This window comes from Mangifera indica, chromosome 4 (assembly GCF_011075055.1).
Source record: "Mangifera indica cultivar Alphonso chromosome 4, CATAS_Mindica_2.1, whole genome shotgun sequence".
Lineage (NCBI taxonomy): Eukaryota > Viridiplantae > Streptophyta > Magnoliopsida > Sapindales > Anacardiaceae > Mangifera > Mangifera indica.
Window position 1 is genome coordinate 10,200,348 of NC_058140.1, and position 17,872 is coordinate 10,218,219.

General features: G+C 33.5%; 1 protein-coding gene across 1 annotated transcript; it reads left to right on the forward strand.

Moving 5' to 3' along the window:
- Positions 1 to 14,355: 14,355 nt before the first annotated feature.
- On the forward strand, positions 14,356 to 16,357 carry LOC123214016 (L-type lectin-domain containing receptor kinase IX.1-like). Its single transcript, XM_044633698.1, has one exon. The coding sequence runs from the start codon at positions 14,356 to 14,358 to the stop codon at positions 16,162 to 16,164; it is 1,809 nt and encodes a 602-aa protein (XP_044489633.1). The 3' UTR covers positions 16,165 to 16,357.
- The last annotated feature ends 1,515 nt before the right edge of the window (positions 16,358 to 17,872 follow it).

A 17,872-nucleotide genomic window follows, 5' to 3' on the forward strand; every position in this document is an offset into this window, starting at 1 on the left:
CCTGATCATCACCTCCTTTTAAAGTGGGTGGTCGAAGGAGCTTCACTTATGCGCGACTTTTTGTCTTAGTCCATTCATGAAGGCTGAAAGCAAGACCTCTTTCATTGCATTACCCAACGGTACTCTTTCACCATATCAGTTTGTCTCAACGCCATGAGATCCTCGTATAGGGAGCCATTCTGGGCTGAACGAAACCTTATCAATATCTCTTTCTTCAGCTCATTCCAGTTGGCAAAGGGTTATCACGTTTCACTCCACTGAATCCACCTTAAGGCCTTCTCATCTATACTTTAGCAGTAGCTAGCTTTTTCCTTTCAGTTAAATGGTTAATGGAAAAATATTGTTTGGCTCAAAATATCCAACCTACTGGGTCCTCTCCTATAAATACCGATAACTCTAGATGTCGGTGAACCATTTCGTGTCAATTACTTCTTGTATTAACATCTGCTTCCTCTCTCTATTCTCTCAGAGTTCCTTCTTGTCTTGGTTCCACATGTATGGTTAGCAGTGGCGGTGTAGGTTCCCTTTTCGATGATGTCTCTGATGGGGATGATTGAGGCTCCATCGGAGTTTTCACTTTTCTTAGAGGGTGCCCTGTCTCTCACTGCTAGAAGCTCTCTCAACTCCTTTAGGTACTCTTTCATGGTTTCCATTCCAGTCTTCATGCCCTATAAACGTTCGTTAACATTTTGTATATTGTCATTCATCTCTTCTGACCTCCTGTTGAACCCATCCATTCTATCCCTTATGGTTTACAACTGCCTCTCCATTCCATCGACTTTTGCCTTCATCCTCGTCATCGGCTCTGATACCAAATTTGATAGGTACTTAGTGAAATTACGCTTTTGCTAGAGTCCCAAAATTGTAAACTCCTTGTTGTATCCATTCAGCAGTATCAACAATTTTCTCAGACAATGTAATCTTGGACAATGTAATAAAAAAAACCAAAACTACAACATAATCAATAGAACAATAAACACTTCATAAAAGATAATCCGCAATTCATTCATTCATTCATTAAAGTTAAACTAGAATTACAAAAAAAACTTCATTACATTCAAGATCGCCTAACTCAACTAGAAAATAACAATGCCACAGTAAGCATACTAAGTAATTTTCCCTTGCTTCCCTAGGCAATTTTAGAAGCCTAGTGCTTTCTCAAAACCATTTTCCTCTTTTTCTACCTCTCTCCCGCCTCTTTTTTGCTTTCGTCCTTCTTTATATTGTTATCAATTGTATTGCTTTCTGCTGGTGGTCCTGACACTTACATGCATGCCCTCTACTCGACTCTTGCACTGCCACATGTCTATGAATGAATTGATTTGTTGTTAAACCTGCTGCTACCATGTGTCCCACTTCTTTGTGCTCTTTATACTCGAGACTTAACAGTGTGTCATTCCAACTCAAGGAAATATTTTGGTTGAGTCTCAAAGTTTCAATAGTTTAAGTTTTCAATTGAATAAGGTTGACTTTGCCATGTAGCATAGAAGATTAGGCCATTGTAAGCAAGTCATGTCTAAGATGCTTAGCAATGTATTCATCGGTTTCAGACTTGATAATAAAGAGTTCTTTTGTGTTGATTGCCAACATGGCAAAAACTGTTAGCTCAACTTCCCTATTTCACATTCAGCAGACACGACTCCTTTAGATTTAATTCACACTAATGTTTAGAGGCTAGCTTTAACATTGTCTTAAAGGGGTTATAAATACTACATACATTTCCTAGACGACTTCTCTAGATTTACATGACTTTATCCTCTAGAGTCTAAGTACCAAGTGTATCAAGTATTTGTGTAGTTTCACAAGTCTATAGAAAGGCAATTTGATAGGAAAATAAAAATGGTACAGAGTGACTGGGGGGATAAGTTCAAACCCTTAACCAAATACCTTCAATCTCATGGCATAGAATTTAGGCATCCATGTCCATACACTCACTAGCAAAATGGGAGAGTAAAGAGAAAACATATACACCTTGTTGAAACTAGTATGGTTTCATTGTCTTAAGCATTTTTCCCTTTATCTTATCTTGTTAGTAGTGTGCTTTTTAGACTGCCTTACTTGATAAATAGACAGCCATATTCGGTTCTTGATTATTGCTTACCTTGCCAAATTCTTCTCAATGAAATTCCTAACTACAAAATGCTTAAAACCTTCGAGTGTGCTTGTTATCCTTACCTCAAGCCTTATAACCAACATAGGCAAGCGTTTCACACCTAAAAATGTGTGTTTATGGGTTACAGTTTCAGTCACAAAGAGTTTAAGTGTTTAAGTGGTGGTGATAGAATATATGTGTCTGCTAGTGTTTGGTTTGATGAGAATGATTTCCCTTGTAAATACAATCCAAAGGTTAGTGAGAAGTATGATAAGGAAAATATAGTTACTCTTCCTGAAGTCAGTCAAACCTTGAGTATGTTTCTTCCTTAAAGTTAGTTTCAGCATATTGGTATAGCTTCTAAAGAGCACTCCAAAAGCACTGAGAAGAATCCTATTTCCTTGAGCAAAACTTATCAATCTGTTGACAACACCAGCTTTTCTTTTCCAATCAATATGGTTGTTGATACTAACTTTGATAAAAAGAACCATTCATGTGAGAATCACATTACAATGTTTAAAGAATCACAAAATCCATCTACTAGCAAAACTGAAACAAATGAGTGTTTGAAAAAGTTACCTACTGTTCTTCACACACTAGAGATTGTAGACTCCAAAGGTACCTACACAACTGTTCAGCTTAAGGTTCAATTTCCTAGTTTAGAGGAGGACTTGATAGTGAGTTCTAAAGAACTTGATGTTATGGCTTAAGAGAACAAAAGTGATTTAGCACCTATTCAAGCACCAACTTGCTCACTACATCCAATGGTTACCAGAATGAAAACTGGGAGCCTATCTCAGCCAAGAGATTTTTTCGTATCATCCCAGATTATAGAACCTAGGAATGCAGCAGAAGGCATTGCAAATCCCCTATGCTTCCGAGCAATGCAAGCTGAATTTGAAGTTTTAAAGAACCAAACATGGATTTTGGTTCCAGATTCCAGCTTCTAGCACCAACATGTGGTTGATTATAAATGGGTTTTTAAGAAGAAACTAAATGCTGATGGTCGTAAAGGGTTTCAATAAACCCCTGGAGTGGATTTTTTGGAAACATTTAGTCCGGTGGTAAACGCCACTATTATAAGAGTTATACTCATCTTAGCAGTATCATTCAACTAGAAAATGCATCAAATTGATGTAAATAATGCCTTTCTCAATGGGAAGTTACAAGATGATGTATTTACGACATAACCTCAAGGCTTTATGGATGAATCTTGCCCTAACTTTGTTTGCAAATTACAAAAGGCTTTTTATGGCTTGAAACTAGCCCCAAGGGCTTAGTATGATAAATTAAAGTAGACTTTGATACATAATGGTTTTGAAAATTCTTTAGCAGACTTGAGTTTATTTGTGTTTAAGAGGGAAAATACACAGGTATATGTGTTGATATATGTGGACAACATACTCCTTACTGGACCAGATTCACAGTTTATTCAAGGATTGATAGTAGAATTAAACAATCAATTTTCATTGAAGGATCTAGGTAAAATGAGTTTCTTTCTAGGACTAGAAGCTAATCGAAGTGTTGATGGGTTGTTGTTGTATCAGACCAAGCTGTTGTAAAAGATGAATATGCAAGACTGTAATGTAGTAACAACACGTATGATAGTAGGAGGCAAGTTGTATGCTGGTGACAATGCTTTATTTGACAGGCCTCCAATGTACAGAAGTGTGATAAGAGGTTTGTAGTATCTTACTCTTACAAGGCCAGATTTTTCATATTCTATGAACAAGCTAAGTTAATTTCTCAAGAAGCCCTCACAGTTGCAATGGCAAGCTGTGAAATGTGTACTTAGATATGTGCATGGTATTTTAACATATGGTATTAGATTCAAACCTATAACATTACTGAAATTAGAAGCATTTTTGGATGCTAACCAGGCTGGGAATCTAGAAGATAGGAGATCAACAAGCAGATACTGTATATTTCTCGAAGGAAATCTGATACAATAGAGCTCTAAGAAACAGAAGGTAGTGGCTCTTTCGTCCACTGAGTCGGAGTGCGGAGCCCTAAGTCAAACGTCAGCAGAAATGAGCTTGGCTAAGAACTTTATTTGGAGAGTTGAAACAAGAGTGTTTTGGAAAATTTATAATCTGGTGTCATAATATGAATGCATCAACATTGTCAGCAAATTTAGTATTTCATGGTAGAACTAAGTACATCGAAATAGATATGCATTACATCAGGGAGCAGGTCAGTTCAAAACCTGTGCCTACACTGCACTCGGTAGCAGATGTTCTAACCAAGGCTCTGTCTACTGCACGTTTTGAAATGTTGTGAGAAAAATTGGGAGTTGGAGAAAAGTTAAGTGATACTGAAGAAAATGGAACAGGGAAAATAGGAGGATTTATGTTTGAGGAAACAGCAAGTGAAGAGAGAAGTAATGTGTTACAGGAAAAGGTAAGTTTAAGGGAGGAGTAAGATTTAAATGTTGGTATGGCTAGAGAAGTCCGAGGGAGGAAAGTGATATGATGCTTGAATATGTTTACAGGTGATATGAACTATAATTTTGCTCTTCTGAACAATTCCAACTTACCAGTTTGAATTGAGGGAGGATGTGAAGAGTAAAATTCAGAAGTGAATATTAGAGTGTTGAAATGGGAAATAACAGAAGGAAGCAAAACGGTGTGCAGTAATGAAACACATTGTATCAATAATTCAGAAGGATGAAACACATCGTTTTATTAAGGATGAACATGAGCAATCTGAGTTCTTTCAAAAATGAAGAAAAAAGGGAAAACTTTGGCTTGGGAAGGTTTTCTTGCTACAAAGGTAGAAGGCGGACATGAAAGATCTAACGGTGCCAAAGCGCAATTCTGGTTGATGGTAGGATTGATTTCCGATGAACGGTGTGAATTGTGTGCACAGCTGGCAACAACTGTATGATTTTTCCCTTTTTTTTTTTGTATAAAAACGCTGAGTATAATGTAAAAATTAGCTGAGTAGTGATAATAAAAAATTGTTCAGTTGATTTATGTGAATTTTAACTAATGTTTCATTTCATATTAGACATGAAGTTCAATGTTAAATTGGAAGACTCTAAGTTGCCTAGGCTTGTCGATCACGACCATAAGTCACAGACAACTATTTTGATTGGGACAGAAGGATATGTAGCTCCTGATTACCTGGAAAGTAGTAAGACTAGTAAAGAATTTGATGTTTATAGCTTTGGAATAGTTGATTTAGAAATTGCATGTGGGAAGAAGGCCATACAAGAATTTAAAAGAAATGCAAAGAGATATAAAATGAAACTAGTTGAGTAGGCTTGGGAAAAAATTGTTCAGGTAATATTCATATTGTAGCTGATCCATGATTATGCCAAAATTATGATTTGGAACAAATGGAACGTTTGATAGTCGTTGGGCTTACTTGTGCTCATCCTAATCGTTATGATCGACCAACAGTAAGGCAGGCTTTTGATATACTCAATTTGAAAGCTCCGCTTCCCCCGCTGCCCCTAGAGATGCCGATGCCCACATATGTTGCAAAACATTTCTCTACTATATATGCTTCAAGATCATCAAACCGTGAGAGTGGCAGTAGTAGAACCCAGTTTACAAGTTTTACTTCCAAGGCTAATTCGTCAGAGACTACCAAATCTTTTACAAGTCCCATATAGTTGATTTTCTACAGTGTGTTCTCTTGTTGTATCTTTTATCCTTGTGTTTTTCTTGCAACAATGCCTGCTACAAGTCTACAATGATATTAACAGCATGGCATATTTTCTACATATTATTCAAGACATAAGTTTGTAATTAATTTATCGATATTTCGCTAATACAACTGTTCACGTTCAGTCGAATGTGATTGTGCCCTTGCATATATAATAACATTGCATGTATAATTCCTGCACGAGTAAGAGGAAAAGTTGTGAGCCTTTATTTAAATGTATATATAATATTGGAAGGTAAAACAAACAGTAAAGTAGAATGGTGAGATCACAACAAACGAAAAATAAAATTAGGGGTGTAGATGCAATTCTTGTCACCTACTAATGTATGTGATTTAGAGTTTTATGTAAAATAAAATATACGGTGGTAGCAATTAGAATTTAGAAAAACTTGGATAAATCTGTTATGGGTGTGTGAGAAGATGGATTGAGACAAGTAAAAGAAAATAAATGTGCCACTAAAGTTTTTGTGGTTCAACCTAATAATAAGAATGTTTATATCTACTGTATTCTCACTAGTTTAAATATAGTTCAAGAATGAAACAAAATGATATTTGCTATGTATAGTGTTTTGCATTTTCTCTCTCTCCTCCATCTCATTTTCTCCCCTTCCTTATACATACAAGTTTTTAGTGGGGAAAGTTTGAAAATAATCTAACCGTTTCAACTTTAAAGTGGTTATTATTTTTGAAAACAAAATAATCCAAAGATTTATAACACTTAATTATCAATCAAGTTAATAAGATTGCCAATATCGAACCAAGATGTTATTTATGTCTTTCATCAACATAAGATCGTCCATAATGACAAGTATTAGTAACAAAATTAATATGGATCAGTGATTTAGGAGTGTGACAGAAATAGCACCTAATCATGTGATCCTAAAAAGTTTTATGTTTCTGTAAGTCTTCATGATTTTTTATTAACCTTGATGTTTTAATATAAAACAAGAGAATTCTCTTTACTTCTAATGAAATTTGTATGTTTTAACCTTACAAAACATACATATACATTGTCATACTCAAGAGAAAATTGAGTCTTGAGACACATGTTGTAAACTATATATATATACACATTTAAACAAGCTTGCAAAATTCATGATTATAATGAAAAAATTATTTTAATATAATGTCACAAAGTCAACCAGAAGCTATTTTAAGAGTCTTACTAACCTAAGAAATTAAAAAATTCTAACACACTTATATTCATTATGACTTTTAAAAACAGTGGGTCTAAATCCTTTGATTAAGGGATCAACTAACAAAGTATCAATACTAATGTACTCTATAATAATATTTCCTTTCTTTTTTTACGAGGTCTCTGAGTATAAGATACTTTATTTCTATGTTTTAACTTACTACTGACTTTATTGTTCTTGTAAGAATGCATAGTTGCATTATTGTCATAGCTAATCATAAGTGATCTAGTAATGAAGTCAACTACTTAAAGCTCAGTGATGTAATTCTTTAACTATATTGCCTGGGTAATTGCCCTACTGGCAAGCAATAAACTTTATGTACATGATCAAAGATGTTACTAATGTTTGTTTGACACTATTTCATAATATGGCCCCCATCTACAAGTGTAAAGATATAACCTGAAGTAGATTTTAAGTCATCAGGACATCCGTTGAAGTCTAAATCGGAATATCCTACTATCTCAAGAGTTGCTATTCTTTTGTATACAAGTATGATATCTTTAGTCATTTATAAATATGTCATAATTTTCTTGGCCATTACCCAATAATCAAATGATGGATTAGTAAGATATCCACCAAGAACATTCATAACAAAAGTTATGTCAGGCCTCATACACAGTTGTACATATATAAAGGCTCTAATGGCACTAGCACAAGGAACACCTTACATAACTACCTTTTCAACATCACTTTGAGACAATGTTTGTTATTGAATTTAACTCATTCTATAATAGGTACATCTCCTACTCTATAATTTTCCATGTTGAATCTCTTGAGAACACACTCAATATATACCTTATAAGATAAGCCAAGCAACCTAAAAGCTTTATCTCAATGGATTTCAATACAAAGAATAAATGAAACTTACCTAAAATCTTTCATATCATAGGCTTTAGACAAGAATTACTTAGTCTTGTAAAGCATATTACTATCACTACTTGCAAGTAGGATATCATTTGATGAAGTACCAAGAAAATGAATATGCTCCCACTAATCTTCATATACACACATTAATTAAATCTATTCTTAGTAAAGCCATATGAGGTCACAATCTCACCAAACTAAATTATCACTGTCAAGAAGCCTATTTTAAACCATATATGGACTTCTTTAGCCTACACATAATATTTTGTTTTCCTTTAACCACCAAACCATCCAGCTGCTTCATATATACCTCTTCATTAAGATTACTAATAAGAAAGGTTGTCTTGACATTCATATGATGAAACTCTAAATCAAAATGAGCTACCAAAGCTATTATAATTTTGAACAAGTCTTTTAAGAATACAAGAAAGAATGTATTATTAAAGTCAATTCCCTGTCTTTAAGTAAACGTCTTTGCAACTAGTCTTGTTGTGAATCTTTCTATCTTCCCTTTAAAGTTTCTCTTAGTCTTAAAGAGCCATTTGCAACTGATGGGCTTGTGACCTTTACGTAATTTAATAAGATCCCATACTTCTTAAGGAGCCACTTATAACTAACGGGCTTGTAACCTTTATGTAATTCAGTAAGATCCCATACTCCATTTTCCTTTAATGACTGCATCTCATCTTTCATATCTTTCATCCACACATCAAAATATATGGGAAGAAAATTATTAATGATTCCAAATTGGAAAACTAAGCCAAAGCGAGTGAAGTCATTAGGGATGAAGGTTGAAAATGTTTGCAAGCAAAGTAATTATGGATATGAAAGCGTTGGTAGAGTTTCTCCCTAAATAAAGAGACAACATTGTCATTTGGAAGGTGATATCCAATGGTATTTATAGTATTAAGTCAACATGGAATTAAATAAGGAGTCATAATAGTAAAATAGGGTGGGATCTTTTGATGTGGTTTTGAAAGAACACACCTAAATATGTTTTCATCCTATGGATGCCCACATGGGAAAAATTAAATACATAAGATCATTTGATAGGGATAGGAGTTAAAAAATATATAAAATGTTGTATTTGTAATGCTTGGAAAGAATCTCATGATCACTTCTTCTTTAAGAACCCCTTCACTGAAAAGATTTGGGAAAGAAATCTTGACTTATGTTCTCGTAGCTATAACCTTATGCCATTACACTTCTTTGCAGCTCTTTGACCCTAGGATGGAAGAAAAGTTAAAATATAAACTTGGGAAGCTTCTTTAAGGAGTCAATATATGTACACTATATGGTGAAAAGGAATAAAAGGCAATTCAAAAGGAAATGTTGGGACTCCATCACATCCAAGAAAGAGAATAGATTAATTGTTAGCGATCGGGCTATGAATCTTAAAAAAATTAAAGGCACCTTGGATAATGAGAGGGTTGCAAGTATTTGGGGTATTCCAAATACTATATTCCCTTGAAGAGGATTGAGTTAGAATGAATAAAAATAGAGAAGCCCTTTCTACTAAATTAATGATTCAAATTCATTATTGGAAGAAGATTGTCATACTTGGAGTGGACAATAGATTAATTAAGTTACTTTCTTGGAGGTACTACTACCGTACATGTTTTCTTAAAGATCTCTATCTCAAGGTTAGTACTGTATCCTTGAAAAAAAAATCCTCCTAGGGGCATTAAATGGTGTTGTCAGTGTTGTAAATATAGATTAATAAAGTAAAACTAGATATAAATAAAAGAAACAACAAAAAAGAATTTGCTTGAATTCTCATAAGCTTTATTATTAAAGTGTGAATATATGTATATCTTTGGATCTTCATAAAGCAAAAGGCGGGGGTTTATTTATACTAAATTTGCACCACCCCACAACTAATAAAAAACAATTGCTTAACCCAAGATAAATCACACAACCCATGATGGAAAGTCAATATTGCACTGTCTATATTAAACAAGGGTATGTATGCATCATAGGTGGGAAAATCCACTATGTATTATAACACTTACCATTAGATTCTCACCAATTATAGATAATTACATTAATCTTGCTAAGGAAAAACCTAATGGAATAAAAATTAAAACAAAGGAATGTAATTATTTAATGTCCTGTAAAATAGGGTTAGATGTGCATAAACTGTCTCATTAAAAATCTTACTAGGAAAACCTAGTGGAACAAAATCTAGTAAAGGAAAAAAGAGTACAATGCAAATTTTTGTCTAATATGTGGCATGTTTAAACAATTTGCTACCCTTGATAAATGTTTCTTTTGATGAATGCTCCTTTTCTTTGTAATGAGATTAATTTGGTTGTTTGTTGAGCCACTGCATACTGATGTTATACATTAATGTTTCAAATGTTAATGTCGATAATGTTTTTATAAAAAAATCTACAAAGTTGTCATTAGATCATATTTGTTTGATATCAATCTTTCTGCTCTTACAGAGCTCATAAGTATAAAAGAACTTTGATAAGATATGTTTGGTTTTGTCTCTTTTAATGTATCCATTGCTAATTTGGACAATACATGTTGCACTGCCTATGGAAGGAGTGCCTATTGTATGAGGAAAACTGCATGTATTTCAGATATGATAAATGATAAACAGTAGCCATATACATTCATGGTTAGCTTTATGAAGAGTCAGAATCTTTGAATGATTTGAAGATATCTGTTTGATGGAGTGGCATGATATTGCTATGTCATTATAAGTGAAAACATATTCGTCTACGAGTGGGTCTTACGAAGGTTAAAAAATAACCTGCATTTGTATATCCCACAAAACTATAATTTTTAGTAGATTTGACATAATAGAATAATCTCAAATTTCTAGTTCCATATAGGTAATGAAATATATGTTTAATTTCGCTTCAATGACAATAAGTTGGTGTATAGCTAAATTAGGTAAATAAAATTACTATGAAGGATATCCAATTTAGTGCATTGGGCCAAATATAATAAAACTCTAATAATATTAAGATATGATACTTCAAGACCAAGTATCTTTTTATCTTTTTCTTTAGGACAAAATGAGTCTTTTTTTTGGATTGAGAGATCAAACAACCATTAGGGTGCTCAAAGGATAAGTCATATCTATATTAAAATGTTTAAGTAATTTTTTAATATACACTGATTGATAAATAAGTACTCCATTTGAATTGTGCTCGATCTGTAGGCTAAGACAATATTTTATTTTTCTCAAACCATTTATTTCAAGTTCTTTTTTAAGATATTCAACGATTTTTTAAAGCTCATCAAGAGTCCTAATTAAATTTATGTGATCAACACAAACTGCTGCAATGACAACTCCCGATTCTAACTTTTTAATAAAGACACATAGATATGTAGGGTCATTCATATAGTTTTTTTTTTTTAAATATTTACTGAGGCAATTGTACCACATTTTTCAGATTATTTTAATATGTACAATGACCTTTGTAATTTAATTGAGTACATGTCTCTTGGATTGACCCTTATTACTTAATGCAATTTAAATCCTTCAAGAAGTTTCATATAAATTTTAGTATCCAAGTCTTTATATAAATAAATAATAACTATGTCCATTAGACACATATCTAATCCTTCAAAGACTGTTAAGCTGATTACATATCTGAATATAATTATATCTATCACAGGTGCGTATGTTTCATCAAAGTCTATACCTAGCCTTTGGAAAAAGTCTTGGGCTACAAGTCTTGCTTTATATCTAACAATCTCATTTTTCTCATTTTTTTCTCACAAATACTTATTTATACCCAACAGGTTGCATGGCCTTAGGTGTTGGGACTACAAACCTAAATACTTGATGTTTTACAAGTATAGCTAATTATGCTCGAATTGTTTCTTCCCATTTAGGCCAATTATGTCTTTGTCTGCACTTGTCCATACTATGTGGATCAAAATTATTATTATTCATAATTTCAATAGCTATTGCAAATGAGAATATATCATCAATGTTAACTGTTTCACGATTCCACATTTCTCATGTATAAGCTTAATTTATAGATATTTCAATATTCTCATTTTCTTGTTCTTCAGGGGTTTGTACCATTTTAGGGGTTTAAGTCTCTTCAGGGAGCATAACAACTTTTGGAGGAATATTTAAAAGTGTAATTTTTTAATTATTGTAGAATCATTATGATTGATATCTGTTTGATTCATTGTCTTTTTTTTTAGGAATAGTATCATTTGATCCAATACGTCTATCATGCTTCTAACATGTAGTAGATTGATCAATCATGATTTAAATGAACTGTTCGATAGTCACATTAATTCTTGTTGGTGTGTTGACAACCAGTACATGTGATCTTGTCACTTTTATCATATCTACAAATGCATCAAACATTTGGTTGGCAATAATTTGTAAACGCATTATTCTCTACACTTCAGTTTCACTTTGGAATGTGCAAGGATCTAGATAAGGCATGATGGGTAAATACCAAGTAAATTTCTGCCTAACTTTAAAAGACATTTTCGTTTTCTTTAAAGGTGAGAATGTCGTCTCATCAAAGTGACAATCTATAAAATGTGTAGTAAAAAGATCATCTAACAATAGTTCTAGATACTTGATAATGAATGGTAAATTACACCTAACATAAATTTTCAAATGACATTGGGGTCCCATTTTTATGCTTTGAGGAGATGCAATAGAGATATGCACAACACAATCATATATCACTGAATGAGATATATCAGGTTGGTACCAAAAACCAATTGTAGAGGAGAATATTGACGATAAGAAGAAGGTCACAAGTGAATTAATAATTGAGTTCTTAGTAATAAAGTATGTGCAATTACCTATAGTGTTTTGATAAGAGACTCAGTTAATCTACTTTGAGTGTGGACATGTGAGACTAGATGTTCAACATCAATCCTTATAGATATGCAATAATCATCAAATGTCTTGAATGTAAATTCACTAGTATTATCTAGTCGTATTAACTTAATCAAATAATCTGATAAATATATCTTTAACTTGATAATTTGAGTTAATAGTTTAGTCTAGGCAATATTCCGAGTTGGTAATTAATAAACATAGAACCATGATGCAAATACATTAATTAAGACAATAAAATAACAAATGACCTACTTGGTAGATGAATGAGTTCACATATGTCCCCTTGAATTCTTTGTAGGAATGAAATTCAACTCCTACTTTGAAAGGAGATGGTCTAATTACTAATTTATCTTGTGAATAAGCAATACACAATTTTTCATTGGACAAGAAAATGTTGTGATTCTTTAGTGCATGTTCATATAAATTTTCAATAATTCTACACATCATTGTAGATCTTATGTGATCTAGATGGTTATGTTAAAGCATAAATACTTTTGGTTCGATAGTGCATAAGTTTCAATTGTCTTTATGATTATATAATAAAATCCTAATGATAAAGTGAAAAATTCTTCTAGTACAAACCTTCTTCTAAAGACACTACTAGTTATATAAAGGAATTATGTACCATTTTCACTCATAGTTTCAATGTGATACCTATTATTTTTTATATTTTTAAAATTAAGTATATTTCTTCTTGATCTACTTGAATATAATGTTTCATTGATGTTTAATTTGACCAATTTTTTCAAAAAAATTGTAGCTCTTTTGAAGCTTCCAATTAGATTTATTGTCCTGATATAATATTTACTTTAGTTTTAATCCGTGCTAATATTTACTTAAGGAAAAATTTATTTTTCTTAAGAATTATGTGCGTTGTTACAATATCTCCTAAATACATATTTATGTCATCAGCTTTTAAAGTTAATGTTTCAAATTTAGAATCCATATCTTAAGTAGATCATGTTAATAATGTGATGTAAATATAGAAGAATAAAATCAAACTAGATATAAATCAAAGAAATAAAAGAAGAAAATTTGCTTGAATTCCCGTGAGTTTTATTATTAAAGTGAATATATGCATATCTTTGGATCTTCGTAAAGCAAAGGGTAGGGGGCTAATTATACTAAATTTACGCTACTCCATCAAAAACAAATGCTTCATACAAAATAAATGCACACAACCCATGGTGGAAAGTCAATATTGCACTGCCCACATTAAGGGTGGGCGTCCATCTTTTCATAGGTGGGAAAATCCAACACGTATTATAACAGTTGGCTTATTTATTGAATATTTGTTGCATAATCATAATAGTGCTTTTGCTTGCTACGAGAAAACCGTTGGTCGTAACTTGCATTTTTCTTAATACTAAAATGGCCATTTACACATAAATTTAAGAATGACAATGAGTATAAAATTAGAAAATTTTGGAACCTAACCCAGAGTATGTCCTTTTTCTTAATACTAAAACGGTCTTTTATAACTTGGATGGTGAAGTCAATGGACTCAAGGCTCCACACGATTTAGAGAAGAAAAACCGGAATTGCCAGGCGAACTAGCCTCTCATGACGGAGTGTGAATCGGAAGACTTTCTTACGCGTTTATTATTGTCATCTAGACTACAGAAGACTTGACTTTAGATGATAATACATTTAAATTGGTTAGGGTGTCACTTCCATTCCGATTTTACTGAAACATGTTGTCTGAAATTTCATTTGGATTTATTTATCTTGTCCGTTTAGCTCTCATCCCTCTCAGTAACTATGCCCAAGACTCACCTCAAGATTATGTAAATGCTCATAATGGGGTTCGTTCTGAGGTGGGTGTTGCTCCTATAACTTGGAATGACACTGTAGCGGCCTATGCAAGAAACTATGCTTACCAGAGGATAGAGGATTGCACTGCTGAGTATTCAGACGGGCCTTATGGTGAGAACCTTGCTAATTGGAGTGGTTCAGGTAACTTATCGGGCAAAGATATTATAAATATGTGGGCTTCTGAAAGATTTTTCTATGATTATGATTCTAATAGCTGTACAAGAACCAAGTGTGACAATAGTTCTCACATGTATATAATGCCCTGTAGAAAAGGCAATTGTGGGAATTATACTCAGATTGTATGGCAAGATTCGCACCATCTTGGATGCGCTAAAGCTACTTGCAAAGATGGGGGGCACGTCTTTTATTGCAACTATGACCCTCCTGGAAATCTAGCCGGTCAGCGCCCTTATGATAACAATCCACCGGCTGCTCGACCTGCTCCTGTACCTGAAGCTGAAGCACCTCAGCCGGATTCGCCATCACGTTCTATTTCTCCTAATCCTCAAGCACTGACACCAAACTCTCCTTCTGTACCACCCCACAACACTGAAGACGAAACATTGATTGTAATTTTAATTGTTGTAGCAAGTGTCGTCATTGTTGGCCTAGTTGTTATTTGGATTATTTTAAGATGGAAAAGGAAGCTGCATAAAAAGGAACATGTCTTTGTTGTGTCATTCGGTGATGAATTTGAAGATGGAACGGGACCTAAGAAATTTTCCTACCGTGAATTAGCTGATGCAACGAATAACTTCGGGGAGAAACTGAAGCTTGGTGAAGGTGGGTTTGGGATGGTCTATAAAGGTTTCTTAAAGAACATGAATATCTTTGTTGCCGTTAAGAAGATTTCAAGACAATCTAAACAAGGGAGCAAGGAGTATAAAACAGAGGTAAATATAATTAGCCGATTGAGACACAGAAATACGGTTAAGCTTATAGGTTGGTCGCATGAAAAAGAATTGATTCTCGTTTATGAGTTCATGCCTAATGGCAGTCTAGATTCTCATCTCTTCAAAGGAAAAAGTGTGCTACCATGGATGGTAAGATACAAAATTGTACAAGATGTAGCTTCAGCTTTGCTATACCTACACGAAGAAGGGGATCACTGCGTATTGCATAGAGATATTAAATCAAGTAACATTATGTTAGATTCAGATTTTAAAGCTAAACTTGGAGATTTCGGATTAGCTCGACTTGTTGAGCACGCAAAAGGGTCAAAAACCACTGGTTTTGCAGGAACAGTGGGTTACATGGCTCCTGAATGTCTCACAGCATTAAGCACGGCTAGTAAGCAGTCGGACATTTATAGCTTTGGAGTAGTTGTGTTGGAAGTTGCTTGTGGAAGAAGATCAATAGAGCACAACTGTGAGGAGGATCAAATTTCACTGGTTCCTTGGGTTTGGGAGTCATATGGAAATAGAAGGATTCTTGATAACGCTGACAGCAAATTGTGCATGAATTTTCATCCGGAACAAATGGAATGTTTGATGATTGTTGGGCTCTGGTGCGCACACCCAGATCGTAATCTGAGGCCATCTGTAAGACAAGTTATACAAGTTCTTAATTTTGAGTTACCATTGCCCGAACTTCCAACTAAGATGCCCGTCCCCAGGTATGATATGCCTACTGCTCCAATTGCAAGTTCAAGTAATCAGCCCTCCCAGTCTCTAACTATTCTTCGTTGATCTATATAGACTATCTTTCGACTTAATTTTATGAAGTGCTATGTATATTTTAGCACGGGAGTTTGATGTCTAACGACATAATTATTTACCTCTCCAAAATTGCAGCCAGTGGTTTCATTAAGTATAGATACCATGGATACGCAATCAATTAATAAGATAAACTCTCAACAAATTTGCCAAACGTTACTTTTAACGAGGATAACATTTCATTCCTAGTCTTATTAGACTTCTTGTTTGCCTTTTGATCTAAGATTTTAACGCAATAAATTTTAGTAGTTTAAGATATACTAGGTTTGTTTGTTTTTTAACTTATGTATGAACTAGAACTCTTATTTGACCATACTTACTAGATGACATTTAGAGACGTGATCACTAACTAAATGAATAATGACTAACAGCGAATAAATGTCCCAAACCTAGAGGAAGCGATCTGCCAGCTTGTATTCTTTCTTCGTCTCGTGTCAATGTGGGAAAATAATACCCTAAACTTATAAAATATTAGGACACGATAATTATCCTGAATTTAAATTTGAATTGTAATCAATAAGGTTGTAACTTTACTTTTATATTATCTAACTATGAGTAAGGTTAGATTTGAGTCGAGCTTATTTGGGCCTGAGTTTGGCTTGATCGAGCTAAAATGAATTTGGCTCAAGCAAGCTCGAGTTTAATAGTTTAATATCTTCGAGCTCAAGCTCAAACTTGATCTTTAGGGGTGTTCAACTCAAAAAGTTTGTATGTTTGGAATTTTAATATGAATTAATTAAAACAACGTAGTTTTGATCTATAAGAATTTAAAATAATGTCGTTTTATTTTGAGTCAAACTTGAAGCTCGATTCCTCTCAAACGAGCCAAGTTCAAACACTTTTGAAGCAAGCTCAAGCTTAATTCCATTGAAACAAGTTGAAGCTTGACTCTATTAAAGTGAGCTTGAGCTTAGATAAGCTTAAACTCAACTCTGCTCGATTCCAACCTTACCTGTGAGGCTCTTAAAAAGATTCAATCATCCTCCTTGGATATTTCTCTAAAATCAATTCATTATCAAGAAAATCTCTATTGCAAATGTTATTCATGTTCTACTAAAATGTTTTTCCAAAGCCATTAATAACATAACCATGGATATAGACTCTTAGGATAACACCCGCTTTCCAAAGTTACTATCCTCCAGAAGAAAAGGTCACTAAATTGACTATTTTGTGTGTGTATTTAATTAAATAAACAATTAAACTTGTAAAATAACTACATAAACCTCATTTATTAAATTATGTAAAAATACCAAAAATACCTTTGTTAAGCAATAGAAAGAAGTATACAAAAGATGTCTTAACTCAAAAACATTACTAGGAAATAATAGTGTATAGTCAAATACAGAAGTGAACTCATACAAATAAAATAAAACTAATAAAGGCTAAATATGTAAAAAGTACATTAATGCCCTCATTGTTTTAGGCGACCACTACTTGTCCTTCAGCCATCATGATCACTTATACCTACATATATGAAAGTAGGGGAGTAAGTGATAAAATACTCAATAAGTAAGAAACTCTATTGTTACTTTATACTTAAATCCCCAAAATGCCCTCAGTCTCGACCCTTACTAACTCTGCCATCTCGAGTTGACATTAAAATCCCCTGTGGATGATAACAAGTCTTATATCTTAACTTTGTGGTCATATTGTACTTTAGAGAATATCTACGCAATGTGTC

Excerpts from the sequence above, each read along its gene's own strand:
- LOC123214016 (XM_044633698.1), top strand. The coding sequence starts at position 14,356 with ATGTTGTCTGAAATTTCATTTGGATTTATTTATCTTGTCCGTTTAGCT.